Source organism: Candoia aspera, chromosome 2 (genome assembly GCF_035149785.1).
Source record: "Candoia aspera isolate rCanAsp1 chromosome 2, rCanAsp1.hap2, whole genome shotgun sequence".
In the NCBI taxonomy this organism is placed as follows: Eukaryota; Metazoa; Chordata; class Lepidosauria; order Squamata; family Boidae; genus Candoia; species Candoia aspera.
Window position 1 is genome coordinate 8,920,208 of NC_086154.1, and position 12,556 is coordinate 8,932,763.

The 12,556-nt window shown below is 47.3% G+C and overlaps 1 protein-coding gene across 1 annotated transcript in view; it reads left to right on the plus strand.

Annotated features, from left to right (window-relative positions):
• Positions 1 to 11,961, plus strand: part of LOC134489817 (uncharacterized) — a 29,155-nt gene extending 17,194 nt beyond the window's left edge. Inside the window, exons 5-7 of the mRNA XM_063292684.1 lie at positions 6,965 to 7,792; positions 8,441 to 8,540; positions 10,452 to 11,961. Of these exons, the coding sequence (XP_063148754.1) occupies positions 6,965 to 7,792; positions 8,441 to 8,540; positions 10,452 to 11,752 (2,229 nt within the window). The 3' untranslated portion in view covers positions 11,753 to 11,961. The remainder of the gene's footprint in view (positions 1 to 6,964; positions 7,793 to 8,440; positions 8,541 to 10,451) is intronic.
• The last annotated feature ends 595 nt before the right edge of the window (positions 11,962 to 12,556 follow it).

A 12,556-nucleotide genomic window follows, 5' to 3' on the forward strand; every position in this document is an offset into this window, starting at 1 on the left:
TATGTGTGTTTCTGTATATATGTATATGCGTATGCGAGTGTATAAATGTGTGTGGATGTGTGGGTGTGCATGTGTGGATGTGTGTGTGTATAGTGTGTATATGTGTAGGTGTGTATTTAAATGGGTATATATGTGTGTATATATATGTATATAAATATATTGTAATTATATAATATGACATTTATTTATTTATTTTCTATCCTGCCTTTATTATTTTTATAAATAACTCAAGGCAGCAAACATACCTAATATTCCTTCCTCCTCCTTTTTTTCCCCACAACAACAACCCTGTGAGGTGGGTTGGGCTGAGAGGGAAGGACTGGCCCAAGGTCATCCAGCCAGCTTTCATGCCTGAGGCGGGACTGGAACTCTCATACCACACCTGATTGGCTCTTGGGCTGAGAGAGAGAGACGGGCCCAGGGTCACCCAGCCAACTTTCATGCCTAAGGCGGGACTAGAACTCACCGTCTCCTGGTTTCTAGCCCATTACCTTAATGACTAGACCAAACTGGCTATACACACACACACACACACACACTCCCTTTTAAATACACACACAGACAGATGCACATACATAAAAGATACATGTACTCATACATACATCCACATATGTATATACACATATACAGAAACACACACGTATTCACATATATCATATATGCATGCATGCTGGAGAAGGGAGAGAAATCAAGCTTTCAGTGACTTTCCATCACTGAGGGGGGACCAGAACCCTGAGTCACTTCCATGTAACACTGTAATTTTCCAGAGCACACACTGCACACACATACCGCAGTCCCCTGAAACACAGCCTCCTGGTACAAGGAAGAAAAGGAATGGGCCACAGTTTTGTGATAGAAAACATATTTTCCAGGGAGAAATTCATCTGGTAGGTCCTTGGTTTCTCCCTTTAAGTAGCAGGTGCCAATTCTCTACTCTTTATGGCAAATTCTCTGAAAATCCATCTCTCCCATTCTATTGTTCCTGTATAAAAGTCCGTGGCTTGTCCAGCTGTTCAGAAGCTGTTTCTGACGCATTTGTTTTCTTGACTGTCCACGGTATTCTCAGGAGTTTTCTCCAAGACCAAATTTCAAAAATGTCAATACTCTTTTTGTTTTTCTTCTTCCATTTCCATAGAGTGTCACAGAGAAAACCATTGTGTGCTCAGTTGTAATCTTTGCAGGCATAGACACATCGTGGTATCTGAATACGTTTTCCAAGGCCTTCATGGCTGCTCTACCAAATGCTAGTCTTGACTGCTGGTTTTTTTACTCCTGATTGATTGATTAATTAATTGGTTGGTTGATTTTATATCATCAACTTGGTATCAACTCCTAGCAACCACACAGATAGATTTTCTGCATGATGATCCCTAACCTGTTCTTTCAGGTCTCCCAAAGGTGCAGCCGTTGCCGCTGTAACTGAGGCCATCCACCTGCCTGCTGGTCATCCTCTTCTCTTTTCTCTTCTTCCACCTTTCCCAGCATTAGAGCCTCCCCAGAGATCGACTTCTTCCCATAATGTGTCAGAAGTAGGATAATCTGAGCCTGGTCATTTGTGCCTTGAGTGGGAACTCTGGGTTGATTTGTTCAATGATCCATTTCTTTGTTTTCTTGGTTATCCGTGGTGTTCTCAGGGGCCCCTTTCACTTCTATAGAGCGTCCCAGGGAATGCCCGGGCTTGCACGATTCTGACCTTTGTAGCCATAGCACATCACAGCATCTGAATCTCTTTTCCAAGGGCTTCAGGGCTGCTCTGCCAAATGCTAGTCTGTGGTGGATTTCTTGCCTGCTTGTTCCCTTCCTTTCCTTTCCTTTCCTTTCCTTTCCTTTCCTTTCCCATCCATCCATCCATCCATCCATCCATCCATCCATCCATCCATCTATCTATCTATTGTATGGCATAGCAGTTTGGTGTTCATGCTGCTTTTTCTTGCTGGGAAATCCTTCTGAGGTCCAGCAGCCAGATGTGTAGACTATTTGGCCGTGACAAGCCACGTTGCCCGGGCGCACCACGAGGAGGCTAGTCTGCATTGCGCCGAGTTGGGCTGAGAGGAGTGACTGGCCCAAGGGCACCCAGCCGGCTTTCAGGCCTAAGGCAGGACTAGAACCCTCCTACTACGCCTGATTGGCTCTTGGGCTGAGAGAGAGGGAGTGTCCCAAGGTCACCCAGCCGGCTTTCATGCCTCAGGCGGGACTAGAACCCTCCTACTACGCCTGATTGGCTCTTGGGCTGAGAGAGAGGGAGTGTCCCAAGGGCACCCAGCCGGCTTTCAGGCCTAAGGCGGGACTAGAACCCTCCTACTACGCCTGATTGGCTCTTGGGCTGAGAGAGAGGGAGTGTCCCAAGGTCACCCAGCCGGCTTTCATGCCTCAGGCGGGACTAGAACTCTCGGTCTCCTGGTCTCTAGTCCAGCACCTTACCCACTAGACCAAACTGGCTTTTGTTCCTTTACTATGGATGGCTGATCCTAAAAGGCAGAAGCCGTCCGCCGCTTTGATATCTTCATTGTCAGTTCTAAGGCTGGTTGTTGTACCTGTTGTCATTAGTTGTTTTTCTTTAACTGTAGTGCCATTTTTTCACTGGGCTCCTTGACTTTCATTGCTAGGGCTTGCAGATCCTTTGCATTTTCAGCTATCAGAGTAGGGTCATCAGTATAGAGCAGGTTATTGGTGTTTCTTCCTCTAGTTTTAAAACCACACCCGTCTTTTTTCAACCCAGCTTCCCGCAATATATATTCTGCATATAGATTGAGTAAATAAGGAAATGCAGTCTTGTCTCACTCCTCTACTAACCTGAAGCCAGCCTATTTCTCCATGTTCTGTTCATACTGTGGATCCCTGACCTGTATATAGGTTTGCATGAGGACAATTCGATGCTTTGGGATTCCCATTTTTCTAAGCACATTCCACAGCTTGACATGATCAACATAATTGAAGGCTTTTCTGTAATCAATGAAATATGTGGAGTCCTTGGTGCTCTCTGAGCCTTGTGGTTTTCTTGCAGGCGTTTCATTGCCAGATTAGGCAAGATCTTCAGTGCAAAGAGGGATGCTGCCTGGTCTGGCAATGAAACGCCTGCAAGAAAAAAACAAGGCTCAGAGAGCACCAAGGACTCCACAGTTCAACCCTTTGTTGTTTATTCGTTCAGTCGCTTCCGACTCCTCGTGGCTTCATGGACCAGCCCACGCCAGAGCCTCCTGTCGGTCGTCAACACCCCCAGCTCCCCCAGGGACGAGTCCGTCACCTCTAGAATATCATCCATCCATCTTGCCCTTGGGCGGCCCCTCTTCCTTTTGCCTTCCACTCTCCCCAGCATCAGCATCTTCTCCAGGGTGTCCTGTCTTCTCATTATGTGGCCAAAGTATTTCAGTTTTGCCTTTAATACCATTCCCTCCAGTGAGCAGTCTGGCTTTATTTCCTGGAGAATGGACTGGTGTGATCTTCTGGCAGTCCAAGGCACTCTCAGAATTTTCCTCCAACACCACAGTTCAAAAGCATCGATCTTCTTTCGCTCAGCCTTCCTTATGGTCCAGCTCTCGCAGCCATACGTTACTACGGGGAACACCATTGCTTTAACTATGCGGACCTTTGTTGTCAGTGTGATGTCTCTGCTCTTAACTATTTTATCGTGATTTGTCATTGCTCTTCTCCCAAGGATTAAGCACCTTCTGATTTCCTGACTGCAGTCAGCATCTGCAGTAATCATCGCACCTAGAAATGCAAAGTCTTTCACTGCTTCTACATTTTCTCCCTCTATTTGCCAGTTATCAATCAAGCTGGTTGCCATAATCTTGGTTTTCCTGAGGTTTAGCTGCAAGCCAGCTTTTGCACTTTCTTCTTTCACCTTGATCATACGGCTCCTCAGTTCCTCTTCGCTTTCAGCCATCAAAGTGGTATCATCTGCACATCTGAGATTGTTCATGTTTCCTCCAGCGATTTTAACCCCAGCCTTGGATTCCACAAGCCCAGCTTGTCGCATGATGTGTTCTGCGTACAAGTTGAATAGGTAGGGTGAGAGTATACAGCCCTGCCATACTCCTTTCCCAATCTTAAACCAGTCCATTCCGTGGTCTGTTCTTACTGTTGCTACTTGGATCGCATTTAGTCTGACCTCTCTGTCATGACCTTCCCGTCTTGGGTGGCCCTTCACGATTTAGCTCATGGCATCATTGAAGTGCTCAAGCTCCAGCACCATGACAAGGTAACGATCCTTTGCTGAAGAGTTCAACCCTGAGCTACAAATATTTGTTTTGATTGTTATCAATGAAATATGTAGTGATTTGGGGGTATTCTTTGGCTTTCTCAGTTATCCAGGGTGCATCAGAAATAAAGTCTCGTGTTCCTCAGCCTTTTCTAAAGCCATCTTGAGCAACTGGCATCTCCCTTTCCACAGAGAGCCCTAATCTGTGTTGGATGACCCTAAGCATTATTTTCCTTGCATGTAAAATTAAGGATATTGTATGATAGTTTGCACACTCTGTGAAGGCTCCTTTCTTTGGTATTAGAAGGTACAATTTTACAATCTGTTGGCCACTGTGTTGTTCTTCAGATTTGCTGGTATATCTTAGTCAGAACTTTTACTTTACTTTCAGATTCTCCTTCTGTTGTTTGCCATACTTCTGTGAGTATTCCATCAATTCCTCTAGCCTTCTGATTTGGCAATGCCCAGAGTGCTGATCTAACTTCATCTTTTAGTACTAGAGGTTCTTGTAAGTAGGGTATAATTTCTAAGGCAGGGTTTCTCCACCAGAGTTCTGTGGACCCCTAGGTTTCTGCAAAAGGTCACTAGGGGTTCCCTGGGAGATCATGATTTATTTAAACCATTATTTCAAATTTGGGCAACTTCACGTTAAAGAGGCAAGTTTCATTCTTTATTTTTAGTTTAAGGACACTGAATGCACATAGACAGGCCTACCCATGAAACAAATATAATAATTTCGTAACTTCTGACCTGTATTTGAGCCTGAATGTGCAGGGGTTCCCCGAGGCCTGAAAAAGTATTTCAAGGGTTCCTCCAAGGTCAAAAGGTTGAGAAAGGCTGTTACCTTATCTTGGATCTTGACATCCCATCTGTACAGAATTTCAGAACATAACAAATTTTTATTGCCATTCCACTGTGCACCAAGGTGCACATTAAAATGAAATTTCGTTGCAATTGGCTCACAAAAAATAATTACTATAATATATAATACATATTCTTTACCATTCCACTCCCCTAATCATTATCCCTAATAAATATCATGGTCCCACATTCAACATGTACCACAATAAAATAAGAGGGGATTAATAGGAGTTCAGGAGTCCAATAGCCCAGGGGACAAAACAAGATCTTTGATCTTCTTTGAATCAGTTACTATCTGTCCACTGGCATCCTTTACATCCCAATTTGAGGTTGGAACCTCCTTCTGAGTTCAGAGATCTGTTGAAAGATTTTCCTTGTTTTTCTATGTCTGTTTCCGTCTTTGATGTCTTTATGGATGTTGTTAGAATACTCCTCCTTGTCTTTTCCAACAGCTCCCTGAAATACTTTAAGTTCTTTCCTGAGATCTTCTTGACTTTGGCTTCTTGGTCATTCCACTGTTTGTTACAATATCCAGTTTGCTTTCTTCTGTTCCTTTGGCAATCTCTTTTCACAGTAGCTTCTTTAACGTCGTTCCACAATTCTTCTGGTTCCTGATCATTTAAGTTCAGGACTTCGCGTGATTCCTGATGTTCTTCTTAAAAATGGAGGGTATATGCTCAAGATCGTATCATGGAAAATGGTTGGCTTTCTTCTTCCACTTTAGCTTATGTTGGAATTTGCACATGAGGCAACGGGCTAGAAACCAGGAGGCTGGGAGTTCCAGTCCTGCCTTAGGCCTGAAAGCCAGCTGGGTGACCTTGGGCCAGTCCCTCTCTCTCAGCCCAAGAGCCAATCAGGCGTGGTATGAGAGTTCTAGTCCTGCCTTAGGCCTGAAAGCCAGCTGGGTGACCTTGGGCCAGTCCCTCTCTCTCAGCCCAAGAGCCAATCAGGCGTGGTATGAGAGTTCTAGTCCTGCCTTAGGCCTGAAAGCCAGCTGGGTGACCTTGGGCCAGTCCCTCTCTCTCAGCCCAAGAGCCAATCAGGCGTGGTATGAAAGTTCTAGTCCTGCCTTAGGCCTGGAAGCCAGCTGGGTGACCTTGGGCCAGTCCCTCTCTCTCAGCCCAAGAGCCAATCAGGCGTGGTATGAAAGTTCTAGTCCCGCCTTAGGCATGAAGGACGGCTGGGTGCCCTTGGGCCAGTCCCTCTCTCTCAGCCCAAGAGCCAATCAGGCGTGGTATGAAAGTTCTAGTCCTGCCTTAGGCCTGAAAGCCAGCTGGGTGACCTTGGGCCAGTCCCTCTCTCTCAGCCCAAGAGCCAATCAGGTGTGGTATGAGAGTTCTAGTCCCGCCTTAGGCATGAAAGCCGGCTGGGTGACCTTGGGCCAGTCCCTCTCTCTCAGCCCAAGAGCCAATCAGGCGTGGTATGAGAGTTCTAGTCCCGCCTTAGGCATGAAGGACGGCTGGGTGCCCTTGGGCCAGTCCCTCTCGCTCAGCCCAACCCACCTCACAGGGTTATTGTTGTGGGGAAAATAGGAGGAGGAAGGAGTATTAGGTATGTTCGCCACCTTGAGTTATTTATAAAAATAATAAAGGGATAGAAGAATGAATGAATGAATGAATGAATGAATGAATGAACAATTCATGACCTGTTCAGGCCCTGGTCATGTCTTTGCTATTATAACTGATCTCTTCCCTCCTTCTACCAATAATGTAGTTAATTTGATTTCTGTGTACACCATCTGGGGATGTCCATGTATATAGATTGTTTTGGTTGTTTGAAGATGTGCTAGTCATGAAAAGCCAGTGGTAGCAGATGATTATGATTTGCATGGGAAACCCTTACTGATCTAGCATGAGTTGTTTAGTGATCTGCATGTGATCTTTTTCATCCTTCTCTCTTTAGAGGTCCTCCTCTTCTTTCTCCTTTCCCTCAAAGTCTTCAAGGGAACTGAAATTGCAGAAAGAAATGGATACCGGCATCTCAGTCCAGGATCTCCAAATCCAGCCTAGGTTAGAGTGGAGGCTGCAGGCTGGGATGAAAATAGAAGGGCAGGAATCAGGGGCGAGACCGAAGGCTGCGGAATTCCGCCCTGTTGCCCAAACAGGAACCAAATCACACAATCTGAAACAAACACCGTCACAGCGCCTCGAAGAGGAAGATGAGGAGGGGATGTTTTCACAGCACTGGGAAGGGCAATGGCAAGACTTTTTGAAGACGATCCGGTTTTCCAGCTCAGAACAAGGGGGCTCGCTGTTCCTGCTTCATCCTGAGACTAAGTCTCAAGCCCCTGCCTTTGAGAGGGCAGCCAACTCAGCAGCGAAGGAAGAAGGAATGCCCATGTGCCGGTCAACATTAAAAGGGCAAGCAAATAGCCCGCCAGGTGTCAGAAATGGGACAAACGCTTATCCTGTGAAGGAGACCAAACCCGATGAGGATGATGCTCTGGAGACCCAGCGCCAGAACTTCCGGCAGTTTTTCTACCCGGAAACGGGAGGGCCCCAGGTTGCATACAGACAGCTCCAGGCTCTGTGCCACCGGTGGCTGAGGCCGGAGAGGCACACCAAGGAGCAGATCCTGGAGCTGGTGATCCTGGAGCAGTTCCTGGCCATCCTGCCTGGAGAAGTCCAAAGATGGGTCAAGGAACTTGAGCCTAAGAGCTGCCCCCAGGCCGTGGCTCTGACAGAGGATTTCTTTCAGAGGCAAAGAGGAGCAGAGAGGCAGGAGCAGCAGGTAATAACGTCACCTCTTCCCAACCTTAAACGATCTAACATTCGTGATAGAACTTGCACATCTCTCCAGATCCTCTTCGATTAAAGCCCATGGCTGGAGTGTCCACTGAGCAGTTTTTCAGACTCACCTTGATTATACCTCCCATCGCTGGCTTTTTGCAATCCCATTCATTCCCCTTAAACTAGGCTTTGCCAGACAGGTGCCCTTCAAATCTAGCAAAAGTAACAATGCCCTCAAGCTGAACTCAGCCTGTTGTAGAGCATCAGGAAGATGACCTCCACGGAGGTACGCACTTACCTAGGCAAAAGGGGCTAAAGCACTTTTGAACCCCAGAACAACAAGGTAACGTTTGGAAGCAGCTCAGCCAGATGCCTCCCTGATTCACAGGAGTATGAGAAGGGGGAGGAGGTGCAGCACAATCAGACTTACTATAGCCAGTCTCAAGAAAAGCAGTTGTAGCCTTCCTGTAGAGTTGATTTCCTGGTCTGGTCTACCTAGAAACACTGGTTAAGCTGACCAGAAATAGAGGAAATGGGGGTCAGTCAAATGTCTTTTTGCTTGCAGGCAAAAATACTGCTTGTAGCATAAGCTGTCTTGACGATTCATCCACCCTGATTTGAGATGAAATTCTCATGCTTTCAGCCGCAGACCAGGCCGCCTCAGGATGACGCTGGAGATTTCCCTGCTGAAGATGGGGCTTCTCTGGAAACCAGAGGGGTGGCCCCTGGCGCTGAAGTCAAGACAGAAGGTGAGGAATAGTTGAATTTTGTCTGCATGGTGGTTACAAAGCAGAGGGAAGAGGCGTGGGGGGGCACTCTGCTTCCAGGCACCCTTGCTTAGGAGTAGCCCAGGCAGACTGAACCTCAGCTCAGCATCACAGCTACCACAAAAGCCACCCACATACTTCCTTGGTGCCCACGTGTAGGAGCAGAACGAGGCCACCTGCTTCCACTACTCCTCAAGGACTCTGATTTATGATTCTGGCAGTCCTGGTTGTGGTCGTTAGACCAGGACCTCGCACTTCTCCTGCCCTGCCACACTCCCGTCTGCTTCAACTCCCCCCACCTGCCTATCTGTTCCCCCATCTCTGCCCTTTCAGCCACGCTGTGCTCCGCCACGTACTCCTGCCGCCCCCAGCTGACATTCGCCGTCTTCTTCCTCCCGTGGCTGATGTGGCAAGCCCTGCTAAGGCAGTTGCTGGCCCGTCGCGAGGCCCTCCTCCGGCCTCCCCAAGTCTTCGCCCCTTGTCAGCAGCAGGAGAAAGAAGACAGTGGAGGTCTGCTGGGAGTGGCGGGGGGTGGCAGGAGCAGGTGGCGGGGTGCAGGGTGACCAAAAGGGCAGAGATGGGGGGAGGTAAGCGGGTGGGGGAGTTGAAGTACACACTGTGGTCGTAAATGTGGCCGGGCTGCCAAGCACCCAAATTCTGATTGTGTGACTGTGGGGGTGCTGCAATGGCCGTAATTTCAGGGACCGGCCCTAGCTACCATTTGCTCAGCGGCATCACAACTTGGAATGGTCGCTGAACAAATGGTTGTTAAACGAGGACTACCTCTATCTATCTATCATCTATGTATCTATCATTTTTCTAATATAGCTATAATAATCTACTGTAAAGAGAAAAAGCTAACTCTTTGCTATTCCAGAACCAAGGTCATTATTTTTTCCAAAATCTGGTGCCATAAACTTTGTTTGGCAGATGGAAGCTCATTCAAGCAAGTCAGGTCTTTCAAATACCTTGGACTGGACTTGCCTTCCTCCGGATTGTGGAGGGAACAAATTAGGTCAGTGACTGAAAAGGCCGAAAGGAGTGTAAAGGTCATACTTCCTTTATTCTCATCACAGAGGGACTGTTACATATCAGCATCCATTAAGGTCTTTAAAGCGAAAATGGTTTTGCAGATGTGTATGGCTCCAAAGTCACCCAGTTAGCTTCTTTGGTTGGCAGGGTGGGAGAGTGAGATTAAAACCTGAATCTCCCCACTAGTCTAGCCCCTTCCCCACTACCCCACCCTGGCTCTGGGGCTGAGAGGGGGAACTGGCCCAGGGTCTCCCAGGGAGCTTCTGTGGCTGAAGGGGGACCGGAACCTGGGTATCCCCACTCCTAACCTATGACTTTCACCACTATAGGTAGTCCTCACTTAACTACCACAATTGGGACCGGGATTTTGGTTGCTGAGCAAAGTGGTCATTAAGCAAATTCAACTCAGTTTTACAACCTTTTTTGCAGTGGTCATTAAGCAGATCACTGCAGGCATTAAGCAAACCATGTGGTCATTAAGTGAATCACACGGTTCCCCCTTGATTTTGCTTGCCAGAAGCCAGCTGGGAAGGTAAAAAATGGCAATCAATTGACCATGGGACACTCTGATGGTCATAAATGCGAACTGGTCACCAAGCGCCCAAATTGTGATCATGTGACTGTGAAGACGCTGCAACGGTTGTAAGTGTGAGGACCAGTCGCAAGTCAGTTTTAGCACCATCATAAGTCTGAACTGTCACTAAAAGAATGGTTGTTAAACAAGGACTACCTGTACATTATCCATTGCAACTGCCCAGTTTCTTCTTCCCAATCGGTAACTTCCCACTCCGTGTGTAGAAGGCAGTGGGAAATCAAGGCCATATCAGTAGCCTTTTCTGATTTTTTCCTTCATTCTGGCAGGCAATGAGTGGCAGGGAAAGGAGGAAAGAGAGCTGTCAGGTTTATCATCAGAAGAAGGAAACAATAAAAATCCTGACAAATCAGCGTGGAAGGAAGAGAATTCACTGGAAGAAAGCAGCGCTGAGGCCGTTCCTGTTTCTCAAAGCCGTGAGGCACCTGAAATTGTGGCCCAGGCAGTTCTACCCAAAGAGAGTGGAGGAATGAAGTGCACGGCGTGTGGGAAAATCTTCACAAGCGAGGCAGACCTTAACAGACATCGGACAACGCATACGAGAGACAAGCCTTATGAATGCTCAGACTGTGGGAAGAGCTTCCACTGGAGGTCGATCCTGAATGCCCACAGGAGAAAACACACGGGGGAGAAACCATTCCAGTGTGCCGAGTGTGGGAAAAGTTTCAGCCATAGTTCCTACCTTCTGGGCCACAAGAGGACTCACACGGGAGAGAAACCCTACGAATGCTTGGAGTGTGGGAAAAGTTTCCGCCTGAGCTCCCATCTGATCAATCACAAGAAAATCCACACCGGACAGAAACCCTTTAAATGCCCCGACTGTGGGAAGCATTTCCGACGGAGCTCGCACCTGAATTGCCACAAACGACTGCACACGGGGGACAAGCCCTACCAGTGCCCTGACTGTGGGAAAAGTTTCTGTCGGAGCTCCAACCTGAACAGTCATAAGCGGATCCACACGGGAGAGAAGCCCTTTGAATGTTCCGTCTGTGGAAAGCGCTTCTGCCAAAGCTCACAGCTGCATCAGCATCAGGCCACCCACATGGGCGAGAAGTCGCATAAGTGCTCGGACTGCGGCAGGAGCTTCAGCCAACTGTCCTATCTTCACAGCCACAAGAGGATGCACGCCGCCGAGAAGTCGTTTCCGTGCTTGGAGTGTGGGAAGAGCTTCCACTGGTTGTCGCAGCTGAACAACCACAAGAGCGCGCACACAGGAGAAAAACCGTACAGGTGCTCGGATTGCGGGAAGAGCTTCAGCTGGCGGTCGCAGCTTAGCATCCACCAGAAGATTCACGTGGAAGAGAAGCCATACGAGTGTGCGGACTGTGGGAAGACGTTCCACTGCAAATCGTACCTTCACGACCATCAAAGGAACCACACTGGGGAGAGACCCTACGAATGCGTGGAGTGTGGAAAAAGCTTCCACTGGAGATCTAACCTTCACGATCACAAGAAGATCCACACGGGAGAGAAACCCTATGAATGCTCCAACTGCGGGAAGAGCTTCCGTCAGAGTTCACACCTTCATGCGCATAAGAGAATCCACACAGAAACGAAGCAACATAAATAAGCTATTCACCACTGCAGATGGCATCTTAACGTTCATTCCGATTCATAAAGGACAGCTTCCAGTGGCTGGCACATTTTAGCAACTCCATGAAAAAGGACAGATTTATGGAGCCCTAAGTATAATGCTTTATTAATACCACATGTTTAGATTTCTAAAGAGCTCCTATAGAAGTACCAAAACCATCAAATCTGCAGATTTTCTGCATCGTTATATCGGAGTCAGAACCATTCAACTGAGTTGATCGTTTCAGTCATGCTTAGGATTAAGCTGTAGGGTAAAACTGTAGGAATGTTCATCGTGATGTTTACTTTCCCCTGATTTTAAGTATTAGATGTGTTTTTAACAGATGTGTTGTTTTAACTCTAATAAAATTATTATTTAAACAGGTGACATTGGGGTAGTGGGCTTTATTTTAGAAAAAGCCCCCAGTTCAGGCCCTAGGAAGGGGGGAAATGCTCCAAAGAGATTAAGACAGGAGCATTGATGCTCTGTAAGAAAACTGCATTTATGGGCTACATTTTAATGTTATCCTTAGGCCTTAGAGAGCGTTAGAGAGAAGCCACCTTGAAGAACATTGCATCCAACCCTGTGCCTGCCATAGGAATCCTCCAGTGTGTGAGCCTGCAAAACATTTGGAAAAACTGGGAAATGTACTTTTGGCCCAGATTTCAAAGGAGAGGCATAAAGGTTTCAGACTGATGGTTGTGATGGAATGTGAGGAGAATGTGGAGCTGTTACGAGAAAGATATCTCAGTCCTGGGAAAGCAGGATGCTCAAAACAGTGCTGCCTTGATTAGGTAGGTA